Source organism: Trichechus manatus, unplaced genomic scaffold, assembly GCF_000243295.1.
Source record: "Trichechus manatus latirostris isolate Lorelei unplaced genomic scaffold, TriManLat1.0 scaffold00024, whole genome shotgun sequence".
Classification (NCBI taxonomy): Eukaryota; Metazoa; Chordata; class Mammalia; order Sirenia; family Trichechidae; genus Trichechus; species Trichechus manatus.
In genome coordinates this window covers 16,992,394-17,020,362 of record NW_004443960.1, presented here as the reverse complement: position 1 = coordinate 17,020,362, position 27,969 = coordinate 16,992,394, and the positions used below count along the sequence as shown (strand labels likewise).

The following is a 27,969-nucleotide window of genomic DNA, read 5'->3' as shown; positions in this document are numbered from 1 at the left end:
GTGCCAGGCACCATCTAGGGCAAGGCCAGCCGTGGTAAATGAAACAGACACCATTACTGCCTGCATGGAGTCTAATGTAGAAGCAGAAGATAAGCCAGCAAGCAACAAGTAAGGATGAGTTATGTGCAATGCTGAGAATAGGGAAGGACAGGGACAGGGGGAGGTGACAGGGACAAGGCAGGGGCTTCTCTGAAGAGGTGCTATTGGAGCTGAGACCACCATGATGAGAGGGAAGCAGACAAGCAACAGGGACAGGAAGGGCATTCTGGGCACAGAGAATAGCATGGCTTGGCTTGACGTGTTAGCAGAAGGTCAGGGAGGCCTGTGTGGCTCTGAGGAGTGGTGTGGGGCTTAGGGCAGACAAGGGTACCTGTGTCTGCAAGGAATCAACCATGGCTTTGGATGGATCTTGTTTAAGTTGATTCTTGAAGGCAGATGGATTTCACAGGTGGAGGTGGTCACAGGTGGGAAACAAGGCCATACAGGAGGAGGTGCCCAGCCTCCTTCCTTGGAAGATGGGAGCTGTTTTCATTTAAGGGGGAGAGAGAAGAGCAGTTAATACAGTATGATCCTTTTCCTGCACACCTCCCCAAACACACACACCACATTTTACCTGCTGCATTCACCTTTACAGACCAGGATCATGAGGCAAGGAGATCCTGGGTATTTTTCCATATAACATGCCCGGGCTTGTCCTCACTATGACCTTTATATTGTTTTTTGAAGAACATCAGATCACTCTCATTTCATGCACAGGATGTATCTGAAGACCTCATATAATTCAAAACTTGCATTTTTCAAGACTCCTTTCCCCACAGGCCCAAATGTCATGTTAAGGGGATGCCATCTCAGAATGCATAAATCTAAAGCCGTGATAGCTTGGGGGGTTGTTAATAACAGCATCAATCTTTCATCCATATCACTGGCTTTTAGTTCTTTTCCTTTCCCTTCTCCTCAGCGTCCTTACTGAGTTTATGAGGATTAGAGGTCCTTAAAGCCATTCCTGTTTTAATAATAGCATCTACATTGTATCGCATACCTACTACTATGCACTATCCTAAGCATTTGCTGTGTGTTAACTCATCTAATGTTCACAGCAACCATACGAGGTGGCTACTATTATCATCTCCACTTTACAGATGGGAAGTAGAGGCACAGAGAGGGGAAAGGACTTGACCAAGGTCACCCATCCAGGGTTCAAACGCAGAGATTGTACTCTTAATTGTTGTTAGTTGCTGTCCAGTCAGTTCTGGCCCATGATAACCCCATGTGTAAAGAGTAGAACTGCTCCATAGGGATTTCAAGGCTGTGACCTTTTGGAAGCAGATCACCAGAACTATCTTCTGAAGCACCTCTGGGTGGGTTTGAACCACCAACCTTTTGGCTAGTAGTCAAATGAGAACCATTGGATAGAGCACAATAATCTACCAGTTGTTCAGTGATTAGATTAGAACGAGGAACTTGAGGTTGGAACACTAACTCAGGAGGAAGCCACAGCCTTAACACGTACGGTGCATTTGAAGATGAGAGTGAAGTTAATTGTGACCTTTGGCATTAGGCTATAATTGAAGACAGAATGGCTAATGGTTCTGAGTTTGGATGCCTGAAACTGGGGTGAGCATGACACGTCCAACATTCGGTTATATTACTGGCACTAGCTACTGACTGAGTTAACCTGACAAATGCATTATCTTTCCAGGCGTTAGTGGGGATTATTGAGAATAGAAAGAGAAAACTTTAAGAAGAACTTCATAATGAGAGAAGATAAACAATAAAGCAGAGGTCATAAAAATGATTACAGTCACAAAGTAGATCCCTTTAGTTATTTGCATAAAAATCTTACCAGATAATAAATCTTAACTTGTAAAACAAGGCTACTTCAAAAGTAGTAAGTATTAGACAAAAGGCAACAATTTCAAGAACTTGCATTACAAAATTCACCAGGTAATAAGACCTACTTTATGTAGTAAGACAAATATCATAAGAAATCCAGTAAGGAGAACACAAAATCCAAGGATTTTGGCAGGCTGGACAGGCATGAAGTATTTTTCATGTTTTTGGGTTAGCTGTCTGTTTCTGCACTCGTCTGCTTCTGGTAGCCTGGGCGTTGGAACTTCAGTTATAGTCCTCCTGTAGGCTGGCAAATCCAAAAATATTTGTCCTTTTTTAATTGAGACACATGAACCCAAGTCTTGCTACCCTCTAGTTTGTCTGCACAAGAGTTGGGAGTACCAGGTAAGGCCCTATCCAGTGAAGCTCTAATGAATTTTTTTGTTGGTGCCTCTTCCAATATATATAGTCCCCTGGAGCGATATTGAGGGAATTTGAAAGTGGTAAATCTTGGTTGTTAAAATCCTCTTTAACCTAGGCATGGTATTTCTGGGAATATTCAATCAATGTCTGGCTATACTTTAGTAAGTCAGCTTGAGCTATGTTAGGGTCAGTGTAGGCAATGTGAGGAAGAAGCATAGGCCTTCCAGTAACAATTTTATAAGGAGTAAGCCTGTGGGAACCAAATGGAGTAGATATTAAGTTTAAAAGGACCAAGGGAAGAACCTTAGTCCAAGGCAAATTTAAAGATTCACATAACTTGGCTAATTGGATTTTTGTAATTCCATTGGTTCTCTCCACTAAGCCAGAAAATTAAGGATGGTAGGGCCAGTGTAGCTGCTGATATATAGGAAATACGTGCCAGAGTTCCTTAACAATCTGGCTGGTAAAATGAGTTCCTTGGTCACTATGAACAGTGTTTAGGCAGCCCCAAGCTGGTATAATATTTTCAAGTAATTTCTTTGCCACAAAAGTGGCAGTGTCTTGGCAACAAGGGAAAGCTTCTACCCAGTGTGAGAAGCGACAAATCATAACAAGAACATATTTATAGCCATTTAAAGGTGGTAGTTGTATAAAATCTATCTGCCATACTAGCATAAGGCCAGGAGGTAATGGGTATTTTCCAGGTGGGGGTTTAAGAAGCTTGCCTGGATTATGGCGAGAGCAGATGGAGCAATCAGAAGTTACATATTCTGCTCCCTCAAAGAATTTTCCCGACCGATATTTCTTTAAAATTTCAATCATTTTGTCTCATCCAAGGTGGGAGCCTTCATGTAAAGCTCACATCATAGAAACATGCCAGTGTTTGGGCAAAACTAATTTTCCATTAGGGCCCGACCATAATCTGATGTCATGGTTTTGACAGCATCCTTCTCACTCCCATTTTTCTCTTTCCTTGGGTAAACCATTTGTTGGTGCTTTTCAAGATGTTCTGGGTTTAGATCAGAAAGGTTATAATTGCTCATAAACAAATCAGGGCAGTCTCCATCATTGGTCCTCATAAGAGTGGAGACAGGTAGAGAGCTTATCTGCCAAGGTTTTGATTATATAACTTAGGATGCGATTCCTTAAATTCTTTAATTTTCATTTTTCGGTTATGATTATGGGTACATTGGGAAAGTACTTGTGGCATGGCTTCAAAGAAGTCCTCACTCCACCAGTGTTTCTCTAAGGTGTTCATTATTTCCATTTCTCTGGTAAATAAAGATTTTGAGTGTAAGGACTCATGTAATTTTTGGATTACGGGAAAGTGCAAAGATTTGGATAAGACCTCTTTTCCATTTGGTCTGACCCATAACATATTAGTTGGATGTTGATAACATCCTGCCCTTTTCCAACTCATTAATTCTGTTCTAGGGACTGCTTGCTAGTGTTCTTTGAGGGAATCCAGCATTAATTCAGCAGTTTGTTCTCCTATTAACTTACTTTTGTGAGAATTTCCAATATGGCCCATTTTTCTACAAAAGTTTATTGTATATTCTACAGTACTGAGGGGAGTTCCCCACCAGTATATCTTTGTAAGATTTTAAATGGTCTTTTTCCTTCTAAAGGAACTTATAATACAAGTCTCAATTAAAGGAAAATATAAATATTCTGGTAGGACAATTTTAATATTTGGCCCAGCCCATAATTTTGTGACTGGGTCTTTATGGCATCCAGACTTTTTCCATTCTGTAGTTTTCATCTTGTGAGGCCATTTGTTGGTGAAAGAAAAGCAACTCCAGGGCCTCGTAAAAATTTAGGGCTGTCTGTGAAAGAGTTAAAGGTGTATGGTTCTAATAAGGCAAGATTTGGCAAAGCTTGGGAGCAGGACGCTGCATCAGCAAGATTGTTACCTCAGACTTTTTCAGTCTGAGGGGCTCTTTTTGGTTGATGGGCTTGGACTCTATTAACTGCAAGTTCAGAAGGGATCAGTAAAGCATCTAAAAGGTCAGCCACTAACATTCCATTCTAAATAGTGGTCCTAGAAGAGGTCAAAAACCCCTTCTGTTTTCATAGCATGCCATAGTAATGAACTATTTCAAAAGCATATCTCAAGTCTGTGTAAATAGTTATGGATTTTCCTGAAATGAACTTGCAGGCTCTAATTAAGGCTATTAATTCAGCTTGTTGGGCTGAAGTGGCTTTAGGAAGTGGCTGTCTTTCTAGTACTTCAGTGGAGGTGGTACCTGCGTACCCTGCTTGGTAGTGGCCATCAGGGTGAGATCTCAAATAGAATACATCTACAAATAGGACTAAATCAGGATCGTTGAGGGGAATTTCTTTTAAGTCCTTCTGGGTATCATTAACTATTCCATCAGGCCCAGACAATCTTGAGCAGGATATTAATCATCTTTAATAATAAGAAAGAGTGTGGCTGGATTTAAATGGGTTACAGTATGAAGTCTTACATTGGCTGCTGTCAAAGGAATAATCTCATAAGAAGTAAGTCTGCTTTTAGACAAATGTTGGGTAAAGATAGAATCAAGTAAAATGGACACATCTTGTGGTACATAAACATCTAAAAAAATTCTAAGGACTGTATCACCAGTGGATTCTACAAGTTTTGCAGTGTCAGCTGCGGCTCAGAGGCAAGGACGGTAAACCCTGGCCACTGAGTCAGGCTGCAGGCTGTAATATCCTACAGGCCGATTTTCTCTGCCATGTTTTTGAGCAAGTAACCCTAGTGCATTTCCGTTTAGTTCATGGACAAATAAAGAAAAATCGAATTGGTAATTACAAAATCCTGAAGCTGATGTTAAAGTTTCCCTTAAATTTTCTATAGCTTGGCAGTTTTCAGAGGTAAATTGGAAAGAGTCTGGTTCTGAGGACTTCACATACTTGTGTAATGCTTGAGCTAAGAGAAATGTGAGACCCAGATCTGGCAATAGCCACATAACCCCAAGAAGTTGTTTTTTGTTTGTTGGATTGTTTTTGGAATTGGATAAGCTAGAATAGCATCCTTTCTTTTAGGATCAATAAAAATTCCCTGGGCTGATATTAAATGACCTAAATAATCAACCATTGGCTGGGCCAGTTGTAATTTATCTTTGGATACTTTATGACCTCTAGAGGCTAAATGTTTAAGTACAAGGAGGTTATCTTTTAAGCAGGCCTCCTGGGAGGAGGAGCACACTAACAAGTCATCTATGTATTGTAGTAACATGGAATTATTTTTAAATTGTAAAGATAGCAAATCAGCATGCAAAACTAAGACAAATAAGTGGGAGACTCAGTATAGCCCCGAGGCATCACAGTTCAGGTAAACTGTTGATTTTCCCGTCTGAAAGCAAACAAATATTGACTGTCAGAGCATATAGGGATGCTAAAAAAAAATGCACTGCAAAGATCTATAACTGTAAAGTAAGTGACTTCTGGTGGGGTATTAGAAAGTATTAAATGAGGATTAGGGACCACCAGGAATCTAGGAACAACTATTCAATTAGTTGCTCATAAATCTTGGACAAATCTCCAGCCTCTATTGTTTGGCTTCCTAAATGGGAAGCAAGGGCTAGTGCAAGGGATAATAAGGCCCTTGGAAAGAAAATTTTGAATTATTGGTGCTAACCCTTCCTTAGCTTCTCATATCAAAGGGTGTTGAGGGATCTTGGGCAATTATTTAGATACATCAGTATGAATTTTAATAGACTCAGCGGACAAAACTCATCCAACATCAGTAGATGTGGTAGCCCATAAAGTTTTGGGGACTGAGGAAAGAATTTTCACAGAAGGCAGATCAGCTTCAGTCTGAGTTTGAAGTGGCAGAATGAGAGCTTGCATTTAACAAGCAACATCTCTCTTTCTATTTCTGTGCTTAATTGCATAGAGGATTTGGGTAAATCTAATATAATTTCTCCCTTTTCATTAAATCTAATCTGACATTTCCATTTAGGTAAAAAATTTCTTCCCAACAAATTTATAGGGGTTTCTGGGCTAATGAGAAATGGGTGCAAACCTCCAAGTCTGTGTTTGGTCGGTAACTCCTACTACTTTGGAGGTTTCTGTACTCCGAGGCAGAGCTTTTGTAAATAAGTGGGGTTAATAGCAGATAAAATGACTCCTGTGTCAGTTAGAAATTTGCAAGTTTCTCTATTGACAATCACAGTTGTTTCTCCTTGAGGATTTAAATCCACCGTCGGGAAAGCCTCTGTGTGTTCCTTGGAGCCCCTTAATTCAGGTTTAGATTGAGGCTTCCCTCACGGGGAAGCCTCCTGTTTGTTTTTTAGTTTGAAACAATCCTTCTTCCAATGACTGGGCTTTTTGCAGTAGTTGCAAATTTGGGGGATGTTAGTCACAACCCTAGAAGTTCCTGGCTTAAAAACCTTTCTCTGATCAGTGTATTGCAGCTGTTGCAGTTGCAACGTCATTAATATGTTTTGTTTGACTTGTTCCTTTTGCTCCTGAATTTGGGCTAGTTTATGGGATACGTCCATCAGTTCGGGAAGGGGTGCAATTTCCCAATCCAGTCTTGATCAGATAATTCTGGGTGTAAACCATTTAAATATGTGGAATTGAAAGCTATCTGAGCCCTTTCTTCATAGGGTTTAATCCTAAATGTTCAGCGAAAATGCTAGCCAAACGTCTGTAATCATATACAGATTCATCTTTTTCTTGTTTGCAATTTTGTACTTTTACTCAATCAATTTTTTTGAGGGAAAGCTTTTGGTATAGCATCTAAAAGTAATCTGACAACTGGTTTAGTTTGTTGTAGCAGTGTTGCTCCAGTTATTGTAACATCAACTGTTAGAAATTGTTCAGGAGTTTTCCAGTTTGCTTTTTCTCTCCATAATTGGGCTTCTCCTGGCCCGACTACCATATTTATCAATTGATATAAATCTGACAATCCAGGCTCATAAGTCTCAATTAATATTTTAAATTCTCTAGTGAATTTTTTGGGTCTTCGCAAGGTTTAGGAAAGTCTTTTACAATTACGTGAAGCTCTGCTTTAGACAAGGGAGAAAAGGTCACTATGGGGGTACATTGGGTTCCTCTGGGTATCTTACTCTAAGAGTTAAACGTGAAGGTTTTTCTGTTTCCTTCTTGTTATCAGGATAGAAAACATGTTCAGATAACGTGTTAATAGAGGAATAAGAAAGCAGTGAAGGAAAGAGAGAAATTGGAGTCTCTGGTGGAACAGTAGGTGGCACCAAAGTATTAGAGATTGCTGTGGAACTTTGACACAGTAATTCCTTATTCTGTTTAGTTAGAGACCGTACTCATAGAGAGGAGTCTTTCTGTCTTTCTTTTGGAAGCTTCAAAATACCAATTAAAATATGTATCCCTTTGAGCTTGTTTAACTCAAGAACACTTTTGTTCTAATTAGCTGCACAGAAAGGTTAATTTACACAAGTCAAAAGATCTCCAAAGAGTCCACACGTGTTCTAAACTATCTTTGGTAAGATTATGCCAGGTGTTCAAAAAACAGCAAGTAGCAGGGCCATAATGTTTACTCATATATTGGATAGGGATTCACAAGGAGAATTCCCCTTTTTCAATTTAAAATTACCCATTGAAGAAAGAAAAGCCAAACGTGCACTGAAAATAAAAGCAGAGCACTACTCTTAATTGCCTCGGAGGCAAAAAGTCATGTGGAGCACTACTTTCAATTTTCTCTGAGTCACAAAGACCTAGAGAGGAACGCCGTGAGATTCGGACAGTGCTTTGCTTAGGCTAGTGTCTACCTTTGTTGCTTGAGAGATTGCTTGTGCTCTGGCCTGTCTCATGACCACCTTATCCTGTCATGGGAGTCTTTGACACTCAAGATGAGTGCCAGCAATCACCCTAACGGCTTTTGCTGGTTGACCTGTGCCTGAATTTTGTGGCTTATGATGATCCAGAGCTCTTAGAAAGTAAAATTACCTCTGTAGCTGCTGAGGCTTCGAGGAGTAGAATGACCTCCATCTAGACAAAATCTTGCACCGGTCCTAGGACAAATTAAAGAGAAAACAAATCTGGACAAGAATGGAAGAGAAAGTAATCCTCAATAAAGTTCAGAAAACTTTACACATAGAAAGTTTGGATCCAAGAGGGCGCTTAACTGAGGCAGCTCCCGAGAAGGTCCTGGGAAGTGGTAAGCCAAGAGTGCCCTGCTGGTGCCAGGGCCCGAGTTCCTGAGCCTCCTGTGGGTAGCTCCAGCAGCTCGCCTTCAGATCCCATTTCTGACACCAAGAAATGTCATAAAGCAAAATGGCAGAGTCTGGTTGAAATTAAAAGTGAAGAGCTTTTATTGAGAGGCAAGGCAATTTGCAAATTGGGGATCACAAGGTCCAGAGGATTCTGAACTAAGTGATCCTAGGAGGAGACAGTTCAGGGAGTTTTTATAAGAAAATACAAGGACTTTCAGTAAAAATTCAGTGATTGGATGACATTTAGGTAATGGTTACAAAATTTGGTGATGGTACATCTGATTGGTTGACATTTAGGTAATGGTTACAAAATTGGGTCCAAGGGTACATCTGATTGGTAGGAGATTACATACATTTCTAAAATTTTTTTTTTTTTTTTTAGTTACAAAGTAATCGTTAAATTTGGTACATCTGGCCTCAGCAATCATGAGACCCGCCTTGCATGACTACAGGGAGGACATGTATAATTTTAAAGTTTATCTTGAGTAAGCATCTGTTCTGAGAAATGTTTTGGAACCAGTTTCCCGAGCAGGGTGTATTCTTAAACAAGCAAGCAAAATCACATTGTTTTCTAAAATTGTTTACCAAGTAATTTTCTCAGGGTACAGTGGAGAGTTACGGAAGTGTCGGGCTGCATTCTCGATGCAGATATTACTTTTGATTCAAAATGGAGTTTAGGCTCAGACCTTAGCCTAGCCACCATCTCATATTGGGAGTCCTAAGTTAATCTGGGGTGCTCTTACTCACCCCTGATGATGCTTTTCATTTTCTCAGCATTTTTTGTCCTCATTGGGAGCACATTAAGTCATGGCTGCTGCTAATTCATAGCTGTTTTGTCACATTGAACTTGTGTTCTTAAATCATTAAGAATTCACGTCCATTTTTGTAACCATAGTCCACCACTCAAAGAACCCTATCGTTATATTTTTAAACAATGTTAAATTAGACGCAGTGACTGTTGAAATAGCAAAACATTTGTCACCAAACCACTTGCACAAGTTTCAATGCATATTAACAACTACATGGCTAACTCAGGACTGAAGATTTACAGGAGTCCAGTCTTCGATTACCCAGTGTGGTGCCACCATGTGGCAATAGCCTGAATAAGTTTACATATTTCTCCTGCCAGCCCCAACTTTGAAATTGAAAATTCTTGACAGATTGTTCTAGACTGAGGAATATTCATTCACATCATTTCACATTTTGTGTGCAAAGTAAGATGTCATTGAGAGTTTCACAGTATCTCAAATTGGCATTATTCCAAGTTGCATAAAATGGGTCTGATAGCTGTTTCATCGTGGGCCTTTGGGGAGCACACATGCCAGTCCCTGGGGATTCCTTGGCAGTGTCTTCCTGGCTCAACAACTACTGAGAACTCTTCCCCTCCTACAGGATGGCCAGCCGGAGTAGCGACAAGGATGGTGACTCTGTCCACACAGCCAGTGATGTCCCACTGACCCCACGGACCAACTCCTCAGATGGGAGACGCTCATCTTCAGACACTTCCAAGTCCACGTACAGCCTGACTCGAAGGATTTCCAGTAAGTGTCTCTGCTGTGACTCCTGTGGGAGGGGTCCTGACTTGAGCAGGCCTCTGCTCCTCAGCCCCCATCCAGAGTCAATGAATTGAAACCCTGTTAGCTGCGCCCTCAGGGGAAATGAAGAGAGCTGGCTTTCCCAGACACTCAGCAGCATCCCCAGGAACAGATGTGAAGGGCAGTGTTGTTCTGGGGTGGTGGGGGGAGGGGAGCAGTCCAAGAGACCAGGATGACAGAGTGGTAATGATCATGTGGCAGAGGAATGCAACACCTGATTTCTGCTGGATTCACTCAAGAGAGATCATTTTGATTGTTTTTTTTTTTTTACTGATCAACCAGCTTGATGGAACTGACTCAATTGATGTTATCAGCATATGTTATTTCAGCCCCCAAAAGATGTTACTTTATTATACAGCATGTGTTACAAACTAATATGTCTTTGGGGGCTAGGCAGGTTGTGTCAGTACATAAACCCTGATTAAAGCTCCACACAGCCCTTTCTCTCTCATCCCCATTCACCTGGGGCTAGGTCAGCAGATACTGGACTCTTCTCTATTTCTTAGATGCAATAATCCATTGGAATGACTCACAAACTCCAGGGAAAGAAGTATGTTTAATCTAGCATAAAAAAGTCCCAAACTCCTAGGATGAGATCGAGGAGGGGCCTTAGCACTGAAATGATAATACTTTGGATATACTGGGCTAAATAAAACATATTATTAAAATTAATCTCACCTGCTTCTTTTCACTTTTTTAAAATGATGGCTAATAGAAAATTTGAAATTGCAGACGTAGCTTGTGTTTCTGGCTAGAATCATGTTTCTTTTGGACAGCATTGGTCTAGACGATTTGTAAGGATTGCACCCTGCACTAAACACAGATGTTTTATTTCCATTTAGCAAATAGAATCCTTCCCATGTACTATGTAAGAGTCTCGTGATTTTAGCTGTTGCACAGATATTTGGACAATTAACAAGAATGCTATGAGCTTATTGCTAGATTAGAGAAATGAGCAAATATTAGAATGATGGACTTGGGAGCCATTAATTCTCCTGGGTGATGGAGAAGAGAGAGGTTCCTGAGAAGCAGGGATGGCTTACCCAGTATGTAAGGTATGCATGGGCTTAATTGTACTTACTAATCTGTAGTGCACAATTTCACCTGGTTTTCACCACGTCAAAGATGTGGTGAAATTGTACACTGCAGATTAGTAAGTAAACACAATTAAGCCCATGCATACCTTGCTTACTATAAGCCGGTGCATACCATGCTTACTGGTTAATACACTCTTACCCAGAATAGATGAGGTTTGCATATGATCTTTGAAGAAGTACAGTAAAAAATACAATTGCCATTGAGTCAGTTCCAACTCATGGTGACCTCATGTGTGTCGGAGTAAAACTGTGCTCCACAGGGTTTTCAGTGGCTGATTTTTTGGAAGTGGATTGCCAGGCCTTTCTTCTGAAGTGCCATTGGGTGGACTTGAACCTTCTTTTGGTTAGCAGCCTAGCATGTTAACTATTTATACCACCCAGGGACTCTAATACCCATTGCCATTGGTTGATTCTGGCTCGTAGCAACCCTATAGGACAGAGTAGAACAGCTGCATAGGGTTTCCAAGGAGTGCCTGGTGGATTTGAACTGCAAACCTTTTGGTTAGCAGCTGAGCTCTTAACCACTGTGCCATCAGGCTCCAGGGACTCTAATAGTTAACCGTTTACTGAGCTTTTCCTAGGTGCACATTCTATTCGGAGCCCTTTCCATGGCTCAGTGAATTTTCACCACAGTCTGATAAGAGTCTATTATTGACTCCATTTTACAGATGGGAAAACTGAGTCCCAGAAAGTCTGAATAATGTGCCCAAGGTCACATGGCTATTAAATAGCCAGGTTGGAATTCAGCTCATGCAGTCTGGCTCCAGAGTCTACACTCTTAAGGTGGAGACAGAATAGGGAATAGTTAGGGCCCAGACTCTGGGGCTAAACAAGCTGGGCTTGAATCCTGGTTCCATCACTTACTAGTTGTGTAACTTTTGACAAGTTACTTGAAGTTTCTTTTTCTTCACCTGTATAATGGGGGTGATATTAATTATCTAACACCTCAAGGGGTGAAGATTAAATGACTTAATGTATGCAGTGCACTTAGATGTTAAAAAAAAAAAAAAAAAAAAAACTCAAACCAAACCCGTTGCCGTTGAGTCGATTCCAACTCATGGCGACCCCAAATGTGACAGGGTAGAACTGTTCAATAGAGTTTTCTTGGCTGTAATCTTAATGGAAGCATATCTCCAGGCCTTTCTTCAGCAGTACCACTGGGTAGATTCGAACTACCAACCTTTAGGATAGTAACTGAGTGCAAACTGTTTGCACTGCTTAGGGACCTGTGCATAGAACAGTGCCTGGCATTTAGCTGTGATGATGATGGCGATGGTGAGGCCTATGCCGCCATACTGCCGTTCATAGAGTAAATAAGAGTATCTCAAGGTGCAGAGAGAAGGTGGCGAAGACCACTGCAAAGCTGAGTGAGCTTGGGAGAACCTGTGAAATATTGCTGATCCCACAACATGGTGGTATTAATTGTTATTTTTGGCGGCTGTTTAGGTCTTGAGTCAAGACGACCCAGCTCCCCACTCATCGATATTAAGCCCATTGAGTTTGGTGTTCTCAGCGCCAAGAAGGAGCCCATCCAGCCTTCAGTGCTGAGACGGACCTACACCCCAGATGACTACTTCCGGAAGTTTGAGCCCCGGCTGTACTCACTTGACTCCAGCAGTGACGACGTGGACTCCCTGACGGACGAGGAGATCTCGTCCAAGTACCAGCTGGGCATGCTGCACTTCAGCACCCAGTATGACTTGTTGCACAACCACCTGACAGTGAGGGTGATCGAGGCCAGGGACCTGCCACCCCCCATTTCCTACGATGGCTCACGCCAGGACATGGCCCACTCGAACCCCTACGTCAAGATCTGTCTCCTTCCGGACCAGAAGAACTCTAAGCAGACCGGGGTCAAGCGCAAGACCCAGAAGCCTGTGTTTGAGGAACGCTACACCTTCGAGATCCCCTTCCTAGAAGCTCAGAGGAGGACCCTACTCCTAACCGTGGTGGATTTTGATAAGTTCTCACGCCACTGTGTCATTGGGAAAGTTTCCGTGCCTTTGTGTGAAGTTGACCTGGTGAAAGGTGGGCACTGGTGGAAGGCGCTGATTCCCAGTTCTCAGGTAAGCAGGCAGTTTGCAGTGGCTACTCCTGGGAGCTTTAAAAAAAAAAAAAAGATTAAATTTTATTTTATTATTAGAAATTTTTTTTCTACATTTTTAAAACTTTTTATTTTGAAATAATTTTAGACTCACAGGAAGTTGCAAAAATAGAGATGCTGCGTACTCTTCATCCAGCTTCCCCCAGTGTAACATCATACAAAACCGTAGTACATTATCAACACCGGGAAATTGATACAATGCTATTAACTAAATTACAGATCTTATTCAGATGTCACCAACGTTTACATACATCACCCTTTCCTTCCTTCCTTCCTTGCTCCCTCCTTCCCTTTCTTCCTTCCTTTTTTGTTTTTTTTTGGTGTATAGTCTTATGAAATTTTATCACATGTATAGATTTGTGTAACCACCACCACAGTGGGAGCTTTTGTGACTGATGCTGGGTTATTTAGTAAGAAGAATGATTGTCTGGGTTATGAAGCTATCAGTCATTTTGACTTTCAGAAATTGTTTTGGGGAAAAAAATGAGGAGTAGAGAACAGAATGATATATGGATGTTTTCCAGGCAAATTGTTAGATTGGCTTTCTTCCCTCATTCCAGCCTAGGGAAATGTAGTCAGCTGCTTGGGAAGCCTCCCACGGGCAAGGCTCTGTCTCCAGGGCTGTTTGAGTCCCTCTTGCGGGCATTCCTGTGTGCTGGACAATAACAGTGCACTCACTATGGGTAGAAGGATGTGGTGGGGTGCTGGAACAGCTGGGGCCTGGCCAAGGCTCACTGTGTCTCTTTCTGTATGGTCTCTAGCACTGTGGCCAGACCTCTTTACATGGTGGCTTGGGGCTCCAAGATATCTGAAGCAGAAGCTTCCAGACCTCTTGAGGCCTAGGCCGAGAACTAGCATACCATCACTTCCACCACATTCTATTGGTCACCCTAGCCCAAATTCAAGGGGGTTAGGAAATAGACTCTTGATGGGGGGAATAGAGTATGCATGCCAGGATGGCAGGATTTCGTGGCGGCCATATTTGGAGGCAGTGTCTATACTGTTGGGAATGTAAGGGCAGGAGCCATGTGCCTTGTAGTCATTGCTGTGTTCCCAGTGCTTAGCATGGTGCCTGGCATGCTATGAGCATTCACTATCTATTTGTTGAACAAATGAACAAAATAGTGACATTGGAGTAGAAAGTAAAGATCAGAGACAAGGAGGAGAAGAGAAGTGGTTGTGCTTAGAAAAGGCACAATCCCTTTTGCTCTTCCAAAAACCTGAACTTGTTTCCACTGGTGTCTGGCTCAGGCCAGGATCTGAGTTTCCCTGGCATTGTCAGGCTAGCTAGCTTCTGGGGAGTAGGAGGAAAAAGTCCACGGAGGGTCAGTGAGGGGAGTGTCTGAGAAACAGACAGATGTGTGAGCCCAGGTGCCATGTTTGTGGCCATTGGGATGGTGCCTCCAGTGTGAGATGCTTGGAATTCCTGATGTTAGATGCTCTTCCTCATCTTAGCTCTTCTTGGTATCCATTGTTGAAACAAAAATCATATTAAGCCAGTAACAGAAACTGATTGAAGTTTATTGAATATACGATTTGCAAATCGGGGTAGCATTTTGACTAGAGACTCAAAAATGTTCCGAAGATGAGAAGAACTTCCAAAATTCTTGTACTACATCTTATCAGCATTGCCATGGAAAAAGGGCCGCAACAGAACTGATAAACAGTTTGTGGTCAGGAAGAATTTCGTACAGCATTGTCTTGAAGAACAATTAAAATAATTACTGATTTACCCTAAAACATAGCTCCCAGCCTTACCTTTGGAGTCTCTGTTTCCTGAAATTGCCTGAATTCTTCAAAAGAGCACAATTCCCAAGGCAAAACGGTCCCATACTAGTTTATCCAGACTATTGTTTAACTTAAGGTGATTTTTTAGAAACTAGTTTCTTCAAGGCTCAGGGTTCTAAGGGACATCTAAGGGCAAATGGCCTGGGTGGGGACCCCCAACTCTGTGGATCCCGGAAATCTGGATTCCAGGAGAATTACCATGGTTTCTCACCACCATGCACATGGTCTGCTTATAGGACGCTCAGATGTGGAGACACAGGGCTGTGCTGTTTTATCGTCTGTTGCTCTTTAACAAACAGCCCCAAAACTTAGTGGCTCAAAATGACAGTAGCCATTTATTTGCTCAAGTCACCTGGGCAGTTCTTCTGCTGGTCTTGCAGGTGGTCACTCATGTGGCTATGTTCATTTGGGGGCTGGGCTCAACGGGGATGCTAGGGTGGCTGGGGTTTGCTCTCCAGTAATCTCAGAGCCTCTCCCTTCTCCACATGCCATCTGTGTGGTCTCTCTGGCAGGGTAGCCAGACTTCTTACATAGTGATCTAGAGCTCCCAAGAACACAAAGGCAGAAGCTGCCAGGTCTTCTTAATGCCTGGGCTTGGAAGTCTCAGAATGTTATTTCTGCTATATGATATTGGTCAAGGAGTCCCTGGGTGGTGCAAACAGTTAACACACTCAACTGCTAACCAAAAGGTTGGAGGTTCGAGTCCACCCAGAGGCCCCTCGGAAGAAAGGCCTGGCAATCTACTTCTGAAAACATCAACCATTGAAAACCCTATGGAGCACATGTCTACTCTGATATACATGGCGTTGCCGTGAGTCAGGGTCAACTCAATGGCAGCTGGTTTGGTTTTGGTATACTGGTCAAAGCCCAAATTCAAGAGGAGGAAAAAATAGACTGTACTTCTTGATGGGGGAGTCGCAAGGTCACATTGCAGGTGAGTGTGTGGGAGGGAAGATACTGTTGGAAGCACACTCTGCCACATATGCACATGACCTCCTCAGGGCTGCCATGTACAGCTGTGCAGGTTGTATACTGTGCAAACCGAGCCATTCATATAGACTATAATGTGAATAGTCCCCTGGAGTTGTGGAATGCACAGCCTACATGGCCTTGTGCTTCAGACCTTTCATGATTCTGAGTGTGTGAGTGGCCTGGAATGATGTCATTGGTGCATGTGGAGGGCAGAGCTTGGTGCCCCCTAAGAGGAAGTGGGGTGGGACAGCACCAGTGATGGAGCCCCCAGAGGGAGAGAACTTTGTGTTACCAGGCAGATAGCCTGGCAGTTACCCTGGGAATCAGACAGGCCTGGACTCCCATCTTCACTCTGCCTCCTGGCTCTGTGATGTTGGGCAAAGTCCTTTGAGCCTCCATTTCCTCATCTGTAAAATGGCAATAATAATATGGTTCTTTTTTTTAATTGTTGTAAAATATATATATAACACAATACTGGCCAATTCACCATTTTTGTATGTATAATTCAGTGACACCAGCTATACTAATCATGTTGTACTACCATCACCCGTGTCTGTTGCCAAGTTTCCCACCACCATAAACAGGAATTCACTGCTTCCTAAACAATGACTTCTCTTTCCCCCCTCCCTCCCACTTCTGGTAACCACTAATAAACTTTGGTCCCTAATACGGTTCTTGATTATTGATTGTGCCAGACACTATACTTTATACCCATGATCTCTGTGAATGCCTCCCACACCCTAAATGAGATAGGTATTACTCTTATTCCCATTTTCCAGAGAGAAAAACTGAGGCTCAGGGAGCGAAGTATCTTGTCCAAGGTCACATAGCTAGGAGATAGAGCTGGGATTCAGACCCGATGGTGTGCTCAGCCATCTCTGCCATACTGCCCAGCCCCTGCCTCACTGGGTTGTCATGAAGTTGGAAGGGACGAGACACTTAGCACACAGCAAGCCCTCAAAGCATGTTACCAAAATGTAAAAGGTCCAAGAACACATGGTTCTTTTTTTTTTTTTAAATATAACATTCATTTCGCTTTTAAAATGCAGTGAAGTGTATAGAATGAAACCAAAATCAGTCTGAAATCTCAGTGCCCACACAACCCCTGTTGACATTTAAAACAGGAAAATTAAAGTAACGCATGTACAAGGTAAGAAAATCCAAACGGTAGAGAAAGATACACAGTGACAAATGAAAGCTTCCTCCTCCCTCCTTGCCAAGTCCCTGCTCCTCAAAAATAAAAAATAAAAACCAAACCTATTGCCATTGAGTCGATTCCGACTCATGGCGACCCCCTATGTTACAGAGCAGAACTCCTCCATAGGGTTGTCTTGGCTGTAATCTTAATGGAAGCAGATCGCCAGGCCTTTCTTTCGTGGTGCTGCTTGGTAGGTTGCAACCACCATCCTTTAGGTTAGCAGTCAAGTGCAAACTGTTTGTGCCGACCAGGGACCTCAAAGATAACCCCTTGTAATAGCCCCTTGTGATAAGGAGCCCTGGTGGCACGGTGGTTAAAAGACTTCAGTTGCTAACTGAAATGTCAGCAGTTCAAAATCGCCAGTGGCTTCATGGGAGAAAGATGGGACAGTCTGCTTCCATAAAGATTTACAGCCTTGGAAACCCTATGGGCTCGCTATGAGTTGGAATTGACTCGATGGTACTGGGTTTGTTTTTTCGGGTTTTGCGATTCTTTTAAGAAGTACGTTTACACAAAGGGGTCCAAACTGTGTGTACTGTTTGACACCTGACTTGTTTCACACTTTCTGTAGCTTAGAGAACCTTCCGTTTGAGCCTATGCAGATGTGCATCTTCCTAGTTAATGACAGTCTCCATTTGAAGGTCCCTTTGGCAGGAAATTAGAGGCAAACGCAGGGTTGTGGGATGGCCTGGGGAAGATGCAGGGCTGGGAGGTGGAGAGACAGGTGACGAGAGCTTGGCCATTAGGTGGATAAGAGTTCTTTCCCATGGTGAGCCGTTGTGGTGAACTGTGGGAAAAACAGCCTTGGGCCCGACCTCCCATCCCTTCCCAGCTGTGTGGTGGGCACCTCTGTTCCCTCAGAGGTGAGGTGGAGGTAATACTACGACTGGCCCAGCATGCCTGGGAGGGTTCAGTGAGATGATTTTGTTAAAGGGCCTGGTCTGGCACTGGGCATGTGGTAAACCCTCCACAGGTGGCAGCTCCCGTTGTTAAAGAACAGTTCAGAGCAGGCCCCTGGTCGTTATTTGCTAGTGTATCACGTGGCCATTATGTTGTTAGTTGTCATCGAGTTGGCCCCCACTCATGGTGACCCCATACACAATGGAATGAAATGCTGCCTGGTACTGCAGCATCCGCATGCTTGATTGCAGATCGGACCATTGTGATCCATAGGGTTTCCATGGGCTGATTTTCAGAAGTAGATTGCCAGGCCTTTCTTCCTACTCTTAGTCTGGCAGCTCCGCTGAAACCTATTCAACATTACAGCAACACGCAGGCCTCCACCGACAGATGGGTGGTGATTGTGCCTGAGGTGCATTGGTCAGGAATTGAACCTGGGTCTTCCACATGGAAGGTAAGAATTCTACCATTGAATCACCACTACCTCTTCTATGGTAATTATACCTGAGTGAATATAGAATTGGAAAGGCAAGAGGTAGAGGAGGTTTCTAATCGTTCCCGGTGTTGTGCCTTTTGAAGCTGAGTTCATCTCAGGACTGCTGTCTCCCTTGCCCTCTGAAGAAGTGCTCAGCAGCGCCATCTTTTTTTTTTTTTTTTTTTAAATAATATTGTGTTTTTGGTGAAAGTTTACACAGAAAATTAGGTTCCCGTTTTACAATTTCTACACAAATTGTTCAGTGACATTAGTTACATTTTGCACAATGTGTCGACATTTGTTTAATTGCATTCTGGTTGTTCTGTTTCCAGTACTCTAGTTTCCCAGCCCTCTTATCTTCGCTTTAGAGTAATTGGTGATCTTTTGGTCTCATATACCCGTTAAACCCGTTGCTGTCGAGTTCTCTAAGCTATAGAAAGTGTGAAACAAGTCAGGTGTCAATGACTCATAGTGACTCGGTAGGACAGAGAAGAACTGCCCCCATAGGGTTTCCAAGGAGCAGCTGGTGGGTTCGAACAATCGACCTTTGGGCTAGCAGCCAAGCTCTTAACCATTGTGCCACAAGGGCTCCTGGTCTTACATAAACCAAAAAAACCAAACCCATTGCTGTCCAGTCGATTCCAATTCATAGTGACTCTATAGGACAGAGCAGAACTGCCCCATATGGCTTTCAAGGAGTGCCTGGTGGATTTGAACTGCCGGCCTTTTGGTTAGCAGCCATAGCTCTTAACCACTATGCCACCAGGGCTCCTGGTGGTTTTTTAATGGTGCACTGCGCTCACAGATAACGTCATTTATTTTGTGTGCCAATCTGTTATTTCGCTAAAAGGTGATCTCGGGATAGTTCTGGTTCAAGGTTTAAAGAGTATTTCAGGGCGATAGTCTCGGGGAGTCTAGTCTCAGCTAGTCCAGTAAGTCTGGACTTACTAAGAATTTGAGTTTTCCCATTCTATCAGGAGCCTTCTGTTGTGGCCCTGATGGGAGCGGTCAGTAGTGGTAGCTGGGCACCATCTAGCTGTAAGCAGGGCCATCTTACATCACTGTGGAAGCACCTTCTCCCCTGGGAGGGCCGGCTCCTTGGTGTGGACTGCAGGCAGCGCCTTTGTTTCACAGGGGGCTTTTTGATGCCTCTGTGAATAGAAAGTATGCATCAAATGGAAATATTTTAGGCAAGTCAGCTAGTCTTCTGTCTGCTCCTGTGGTTTGCACTCTGCTCTGTCACACTGGTACTCTTAATTTTGTTGTTGTTGTTGTTACCAGATAGACAGAAACTAAAAACCAAGCTCGTTGCCGTCAAGTCGATTCCGACTCATAGCGACCCTATAGGACAGAGTAGAACTGCCCCACAGGGTTTCCAAGGAGTGGCTGTTGGATTCGAACTGGTGACCTTTTGGTTAGCGGCCATAGCGCTTAACCACTGCACTACCAGGGCTCCATCAGATAGACCAAAACCCCATTGCCATCGAGTCGATTTCGACTCATAGCGACCCTATGGGGCAGAGTAGAACTGCCCCGTAGAGTTTCCAAGGAGCAGCTGGTGGATTCAACTGCTGACCTTTTGGTTAGCAGCCAGACGCTCAACCACTGCGCCACCAGGGCCCCAACAGATAGACAGTGGCTGTTAATTCCCATCACTATGGGTTCGGCTCACATATCCCAGCTGTGAACTCTTTTATGTCTCTCACACACTCCTGATTAAGACGACTGTTCTCTTAGAATGGAGTCCCTGAGTGGTTCAAACAGTTAATGTGCTTGCTGCTGACTGAAAGGTTGGTGGTTCGAGGCCACTCAGAGGTGCCTTGGAAGAGAGTCCTGGCGCTCTGCTTCTGAAAACTCATCCATTGAAGACTGTGGAGCAGAATTCTACCCTGACACACATGGGGTTGCCATGAGTCAGAATCGACTCCACAGCAACTGGTTTGGTTTCTTAGAACAGCTTAAAGTAGAGCTTTTGGAAGAGTCACTTGGACCCTTAAGATACTTGGTTTCTTTCTCTTCACTCGTCTTTATTACTCTTTGTTCTTTCTCCTTATCTAGTTCACTCGTTTTTTTCTTTGTATTTTTCTTGTGGTCCTGTCATGTGCCAGGGAACTATACTCAAGTGAATAAAATGAATATCACACAGTTCCTGTCAGCAAGGAACTCCCACTCTGGTGGGGTAGACAGATTCATAAGCAGCAAGACATAGTACAGTGATTGCTGCATGTGGTAATAAAAGTACAATGAAGACTCATTTTATGGGGCAGGGAGTACAGAGTGTGTGTGTGCGTGCGTGTGTGTACGTGTGCGTGTGTGTGCATGCGTGTGTGTAGTAGGTGACAGGTTCTAAAGTCAGGGCAGAAGACAAAGCTTAAGAATGGCCAAAATTGCCCTTGAAAATCCCTTAGGAAGGCCCCATGGTGGAGACTGACGTACCTGAATCCTAGAAGTCTGTGCCATAGCTCTTCCACTGGGTCTTTCCAGAGACTCTACATTTCAACCTTTCTGTCACCCTGCCTCTGGTACAGTGGGAGCTGCTGGGTCATATGGCCCAGGTGGCAGGGCTGCCTGTACCGCGGCCTGGATGGCACAGAGTCCTTTCTTGCTTTGGGCCCCACTACAAACCAGCACCTTCCATGTCTCCTGATAAATGGGTCGGAGAAGTATTCCCAAGTGTGGAATGTGCTGCCTCCAAAGCCTTACCCGGCACTGTGCTTCTTTCTTAGCCGTAAAAGGGGAAAGGTAAAATAGCTTATTCTTTATTTTGGAGGGGATGTCACAGCATGCTCCAGACCACTCAGCCCCTAAAAAAGGGCACAGATGTGGCAGATCCCCGAAACGTTGTAGGGTTTATCTTCTACCCTCTGGAGTGCATGTGTATTATCAATGCATCCAGAGTTCTTACCACTGCTTGCTTATTAGATTTGCCTAAAATGTTGTCATCAATGTTGAACCAATTTGATGTTCTGTGGAATGTCCATGGAATGATTCAGGTCCCTTTAGACTCTGTGATGAAAGACAGCAGGAGAAAACCTAGTCTGGGGGCAAAACTCTCCATGTATACTCTCATTCATCCCATGTGAACGTGAACTCCTCATCTTCCTCGTGGGCATGGAAAAGTTTGCATTTGCTCCGTCATTCTCCACATACCAAGTACAGGGTCTATGCTGATCTGCTCTAACAAAGATACCACGTTTGGCATCTGTTGACTGGGGCTACGACTCGTCTGTTGACTGGGGCTACGACTCGCTTTGTTTTGAGGCTGTCCACTGTCGTCCACCATGATTCAGCCAGTTTTTAACAGGAGCTGAGTTGGTGAGTTGAATGGGGATGTGGTGGGGAGTACCCCCCTGCATCCTTAATGAGGGTGTCACTGATCACCCTAGGATATAATATTGTTCTTGATTTACTGTCTTGACCATGTGGGTGGAGAAGTTTCAGGGGCTTCCACTTGGACTTACCCATTGCAATAGCCAGTGAGGGGGTTCTGCCAACTGCAAAGTCTGTTCATTCCAGTTGTACATTGAGGAACTGGGGAGATGACCCCACATGGCTCCATCAACCTAGCAGAGTCCCCTGCAAGATAGACCTGGGCCAGGACTCCATTTACTACCAGATCCTTGTGTACCCTTTCTCTAACGGGGTGGGGGGAGGGAGAGTCCATGATGGTGCTTTGGGTCTTGGGTGTATTTGTTTCCTGTTGCCGCTATAACAAGTTACCAGAAACTTAGTGGCTTAAAACAACCCAAATTTATTAACTTACAGTTCTAGGGATCAGAAGTCCAAAATGGGCCTCAATGGGCTAAAATCATGGTGTCAGCAGGGCTGGGTATGGTGGGGAGGGGGCTCTGGGTCATAAAATCATACTGCAGAATTGTTCTTCCTTGAGATAAGGGAGCCAGCAGGCTTTGTACCTCCATATCAGTCAATCATTGGCTTCGAAACAGGCTGGCAGATTTGGTTTTTGGGTGGGTGGCCACAGGTCTCCCTAAAGCTCCTGTTACTATGAACCATTCTCAAACAGGGGCGATTTTGTCCCCCAGGGAACAAATGCTTGGAGACATTTTGGGCTGTCAAAATTGGGGAGCCAGGTTGCTACTGATGTCTCGTGGGTGGAGGCCAGGGATGCTCCTTAACATCCTACAGATCACCGGACAGTCCCCCTCCCCCCAAGAAAGAATTTAAAACCCATTGCCGTTGAATTGATTCTGACTCATAGCGATCCTATAGGACAGAGCAGAACTGCCCCATAGGGTTTCCAAGGCTGTAAATCTTTACCAAAGCAGACTGCCACAGTTGTCTCCCACGGGGCTGCTGGTAGCTTCCAACTACTGACCTTCCCATTAGCAGTCGAGCCCTTATCCACTGTGCCACCAGGGCTCCTCAGCCCTTGGTAACTACTAATAAACTTGTCTCTATGTATTTGCCTAATCCAGGTAATTCATGTAAGTGGGATCATACAATATTTGTCCTTTCGTGTCTGGAGAAAGGGAACATTATCTCATTATCAGAAACATTCTCAGCATAATGTTTGCCGGGTTCTCCCGTGTCATATCATGCATCAGAATTTCATTTCTCTTTATGGCTGAATATATCCCATTGTATAGATACAGTCAACTCATTTCTGAGCCATAAAAATATTCAGGATGAAGGCAGTTCATTTGCTCTTTTTTCTTTTTTGAACATTTTATTGTGGTTTGGATGAAAGTTTACAAAGCAAATTAGTTTCCCAGTCAACAATTTATACACATTTTGTTTTGTGACATTAGTTGCAATCCCCTCAATGTGACAGCACTCTACCCACTTCCTCCCTGGGTACCCCATTTCCATTCGCGCATCTTTCCTACCCCTTCCTACCTTTTGAACTTTGTTTTTGGGCAAATGCTGCCCTTTTGGTCTTGTATGGTTGATTGTTGTGAGGAGCATGTTCCTCCTGGGTGTTCCTGTTCACTTTGTAGGCCTGTCTGTTGTTTGGCTGAAAGGTGATCTCCGGGAATGGGTTCAGTCCCAGGTTTGAAGGGTGTCTAAGGGCCCTAGTCTCGGGACTTCCACCAGTCTCTATCAGATCAGCAAGTCTGGTCTTTTTTATGAATTTGAATTTTGTTCTACATTTTTCTCCCACTCTGTCCAGGACATTCTACTTTCATCCCGATCAAAGCAGTCGGTGTTGGTAGCTGGGCACCGTCTAGTTCTTCTGGTCTCAGGCTAGTAGAAGCTGTGATTTGTGTGGTCCATTAGTCCTTTGGAATAATTGTTTCCTTGAGTCTTTGATTTTCTTCACTCTTCTTGGCTCTGGACAGCAAGACACCAATAGTTGTGTCTTAGATGGCTGCTTGCAAGCTTTTAAGACCCCAGTTGCTACTCACCAAAGTAGGATGTAGAATATTGTCTTTAAGGACTATATTATGCTGCTTGACCTAGATGTCCCCTGAGACTATGGCCCTAAACCCGCAAGCCCAATAACTCAGTTTCTCAAGGTGTTTGGTTATGGCTAAGGAGTTTTCATAACTTTGCCCCCATGTGCTGTACTGTATCCATGGATATCTTCGCAGCACATACAAATATGTTTGTAGAAATATCCTCTGCCAAACCTATATATGCTTGAGGTTGTATGCCCATATGCCATCCCACACCTGTTCAGCTTACATATCTATCTTTGTATCCACTTATACATAATTGTTACTACTGTTGTTGTAGGATTGTATATTGTTATGGATTGAATTGAGTCCCCTAAAAATGTGTGTCAACTTGGCTAGGCTGTGATTTCCAGTATTGTGTGGTTGTCCTCCATCTTGTGATGTAATTACCCCTGTGTTGTAAATCCTAACCTCAGTGATCTTAATGAGGCAGGATTAGAGGCAGTTATGTTAATGAGGCAGGACACAATCTACAGGATTAGGTTGTTTCTTGAGTCAATCTCATTTGAGGTATAAAAGAGAGAAGTGAGCAGAGAGGAGAGGGACCTCCTACCATCAGGAAAGGAGAGCCAGGAGCAGAGAACGTCCTTTGCACCCGGGGTCCCTGCACTGAGAAACCCCTAGACCCAGGGGAAGACTGAAGACAAGGACGTTCCCCCAGAGCCAACAGAGAGAGAAAGAGACAGCCTTCCCCTGGAGTTGGCGCCCCGAGTTTGACTTCTAGCCTTCTAAGCTATGAGAAACTAATTTTGTTTGTTAAAGCCATCCACTTGCAGTAATTGTTATAGTAGCACTAGACAACAAAGACATGTTAAAAAAAACCCAATTCGTTATTGTCGAGTCGATTCCGACTCATAGCGACCCCATAGGACAGAACAGAACTGATACATATGTATTAGTATTTACCGTTGTTGCCTTTTATTCTTGTGTATCTCCCAGTGTCTTCCTTTGCCTTGATCGTGTTGTGCTGACTTCCTCCTTATTGTGTATTGCCTTTCCCTTCACCCAAGTTAATACATGTCTACTATCTAGTTAGTAATTTTCCCTCCCTCCCCTTCTCATCTCTGGTAACCGTCAAAGAATGTTTCTTTATATGTGTAAACATTTTCTTGATTTTTTATGATAGTGGTCTCATACAATATTTGTCCGTTTTGTGATTGACTTATTTCACTCAGCATGATGTCCTCCAGGTTCATCTATCTTGTGAGATGTTTCTCGGATTCATAGTTATTCTTTAATGTTGTGTAGTATTCTATTGTGCATATGTACCATAGTTTGTTTATTCATTCGTCCATTGATGGGCACTTACGTTGTTGTCATCTTTTTGCCATTATGAATAATGCAGCAATGAACATGGGAGTGCGTATATCTATTCGTGTCACGGCTCTTATTTCTCTAGGATGTATACCTAGTAGTGGGATTACTGAATCATATGGTATCTCTATTTCTGACTTTTTAAGAAAGCGCCGTACTGTTGTCCACAGCGGTTGTACCATTTTACAATCCCATGAGCAGTGTATGAGAGTTCTGGTCTCCCCACATCCTCACCAGCATTTGTTGTTTTCTGTTTTTTTGAGCATTGCCATTATTGCTGAGGCGAGATGATCTCTCATTGTCGTTTTGATTTGCGTCTCTCTAATGGCTAATGATCTCGAGTATCTCTTCATGTATTTGTTGGTCACCTGAATGTCTTCTTTTGGGAAGTGTCTGTTCATGCCCTTTGCCTGTTTTTAAAATTGGACTGTTTGTCTTTTTGTTGTTGAGATGTTGATGTTTTCTATAAATTTTAGAGATTAGTCCCTTGTCAGGGATATCATTGCCAAAATTTTTTTCCCAGTCTGTAGGTTCTCTTTTTACTCTTTTGAATTGGAGAAGTCTTTTGATGTGCATAAGTGTTTAATTTTTAGGAGGCCCCAGTTGTTTAGTTTATCTTCGGCTGTTTGTGCATTTTTAGTTATGTTTGATAGTCTATTTGTACCATAAATTAGGGCCCCTAGGTTTGCCCCTATTTTTTCTTCCATGATCTTTATAGTTTTAGGTTTAGTTCATTTGCTCTTACGATCATGCCCAAAGAAGAGCAGAGGTGGTGGAGAGTTCAGATGCCTTCACAGAGCGTTGGGAGGGACCAGAGCTCTTGTTCCAACCCCTGCTCCTGGTCAGTTGTGACTGGAGCCATGTAACTGTGTGGGCCTTGGCTTGCTCACGTCAAGTGGGAGACATAGTACCTTCCCTACTTTGCAGTACGTCTACAGAGACAAAAGCTATTCTTCGGAGAAAGTAGCTTCTGGATATGAAAGTACTTTGAATTGAGAAAAGTTACACTGATGTAGATATAGAAATTATTTATTCCATAAATATTTGATTGGTGCTTATTGTGTCCTGGGTGGTGCAAATGGTTAAGTGCTCAGCTGCTAACCAAAAGGTTGGCAGTTCAAGTTCATCCAGAGGCTCTTTGAAAGAAAAGCCTGGTGATCTACTTCTGGAAAATCAGCCATTGAAAATCTTGTGGAACACAGTTCTATTTGACACACATGGGATCACCGTGAGTCAGAATCAACTCAATGACAACTGGTTGGTTTTCTCTCTCTCTCTCTCCGTCTCAATTTATCATCTATCTATCTATGTCATGTTCCAGGGGCTGGGTCTAATAATATAGCTAAAAATTGGTGAGTGTTTACTATGGGCCAAGCAGTGTTCTAAATGAGCTACAGGTGCTAACTCATTTGTCCTCATGAGGGTTCATTTTATAAAGGGGGAAACTGAACAGACGCTTCACAAAAGAAGACAGTAAATACAGAGAAAGAATACTCAGTATCGTTAGCCATCAGGGAAGTGAAAATTAAAACCACAATAAAATACCACTACACACCCACCTACCAGAATGGCTAAAATTACAAAGACTGACAATACCAAATGTTGGTGAGGAAGTAGAGCAACTGGAACTCTAATATGCTGCTTGTGGGAGTTTAAAATGATATAACCACTTAGGAAATACTCTAGCACTTTCTGTGTAAACATACTTTTAACCCATGACCCAGAAATTCCACTCCTGAGTCCTTACCTAAGAAAAATGAAAATATAGGTTCACACAAAGACTTGTACATGAATATTCACATCCACTTAATATATAATAGCTTCAAACTGAAAACAACCCAGGTGTCCATCAGCGGGAGAAAGGACAACAAACTGTAGTGTATTCATATAATGACATATTATTCAGCAATACAAAGGAAAAAAGTACTACTTTTTTCAGCTTTTTAAAAAATTTTGTTTTGTTGTTGTTGAGAATATACACAGAAAAACATACACCAATTCAACAGTTTCTACATGTACAATTCAGCTGCATTGATTACATCCTTCAAGTTGTACAGATATATTGTCACCTTGCTTTTCTGAGTTCTTCCTCCTCCATTAACATAACTCAGTTTGATCCCATATAAAGAGTTCTTTTTTTTTTTTTTTAGCTTTTTAAATTGTACTTTAGATGAAGGTTTACAGAGCGAACTAGTTTCTTGTTAAACCATTAACACACATATTGTTTGTGACATTGGTTGCCAACCCCATAACATGTCAACACTCTCCCCTTCTCGACCTTGGGTTCCCCATTACCAGCTCTCTGTTCCCTTCTGCCTTCTTCTCCTTGCCCCTGGGCTGGTATGCCCATTTAGTCTTGTTTTGTTTTATGGGCCTATCTAATCTTTCACTGAAAGGTGAACCTCAGGAGTGACTTCATTGCTGAGCTATAAGGGTATCTGGAGACCATACTCTCAGGGTTCCTCCAGTCTCCGTTAGACCAGTAAGTCTAGTCTTTTGTGTGTGTGCGTGAGTTAAAATTTTGTTCTACATTTTTCTCCAGCTCTGTCCGGGACCTTTTATTGTGATCCCTGTCAGAGCAGTTGGTAGTGGTAGCCGGGCACCGTCTAGTTGTGCTGGACTCGGTCTGGTGGAGGCTGTGGTAGTTGTGGTCCATTAGTCCTTTGGACTAATC

The 27,969-nt window shown here is 43.0% G+C and overlaps 1 protein-coding gene across 2 annotated transcripts in view; it reads left to right on the top strand.

Moving 5' to 3' along the window:
* SYT17 (synaptotagmin 17) overlaps nucleotides 1–27,969 on the top strand; it is a 97,260-nt gene that overhangs the window by 12,130 nt on the left and 57,161 nt on the right. For both annotated transcript variants that reach the window (XM_004373295.2, XM_004373296.1), the window contains exons 4-5: nucleotides 9,828–9,976; nucleotides 12,574–13,193. In XM_004373295.2, coding sequence (XP_004373352.1) covers nucleotides 9,828–9,976; nucleotides 12,574–13,193 — 769 coding nt within the window. The remainder of the gene's footprint in view (nucleotides 1–9,827; nucleotides 9,977–12,573; nucleotides 13,194–27,969) is intronic.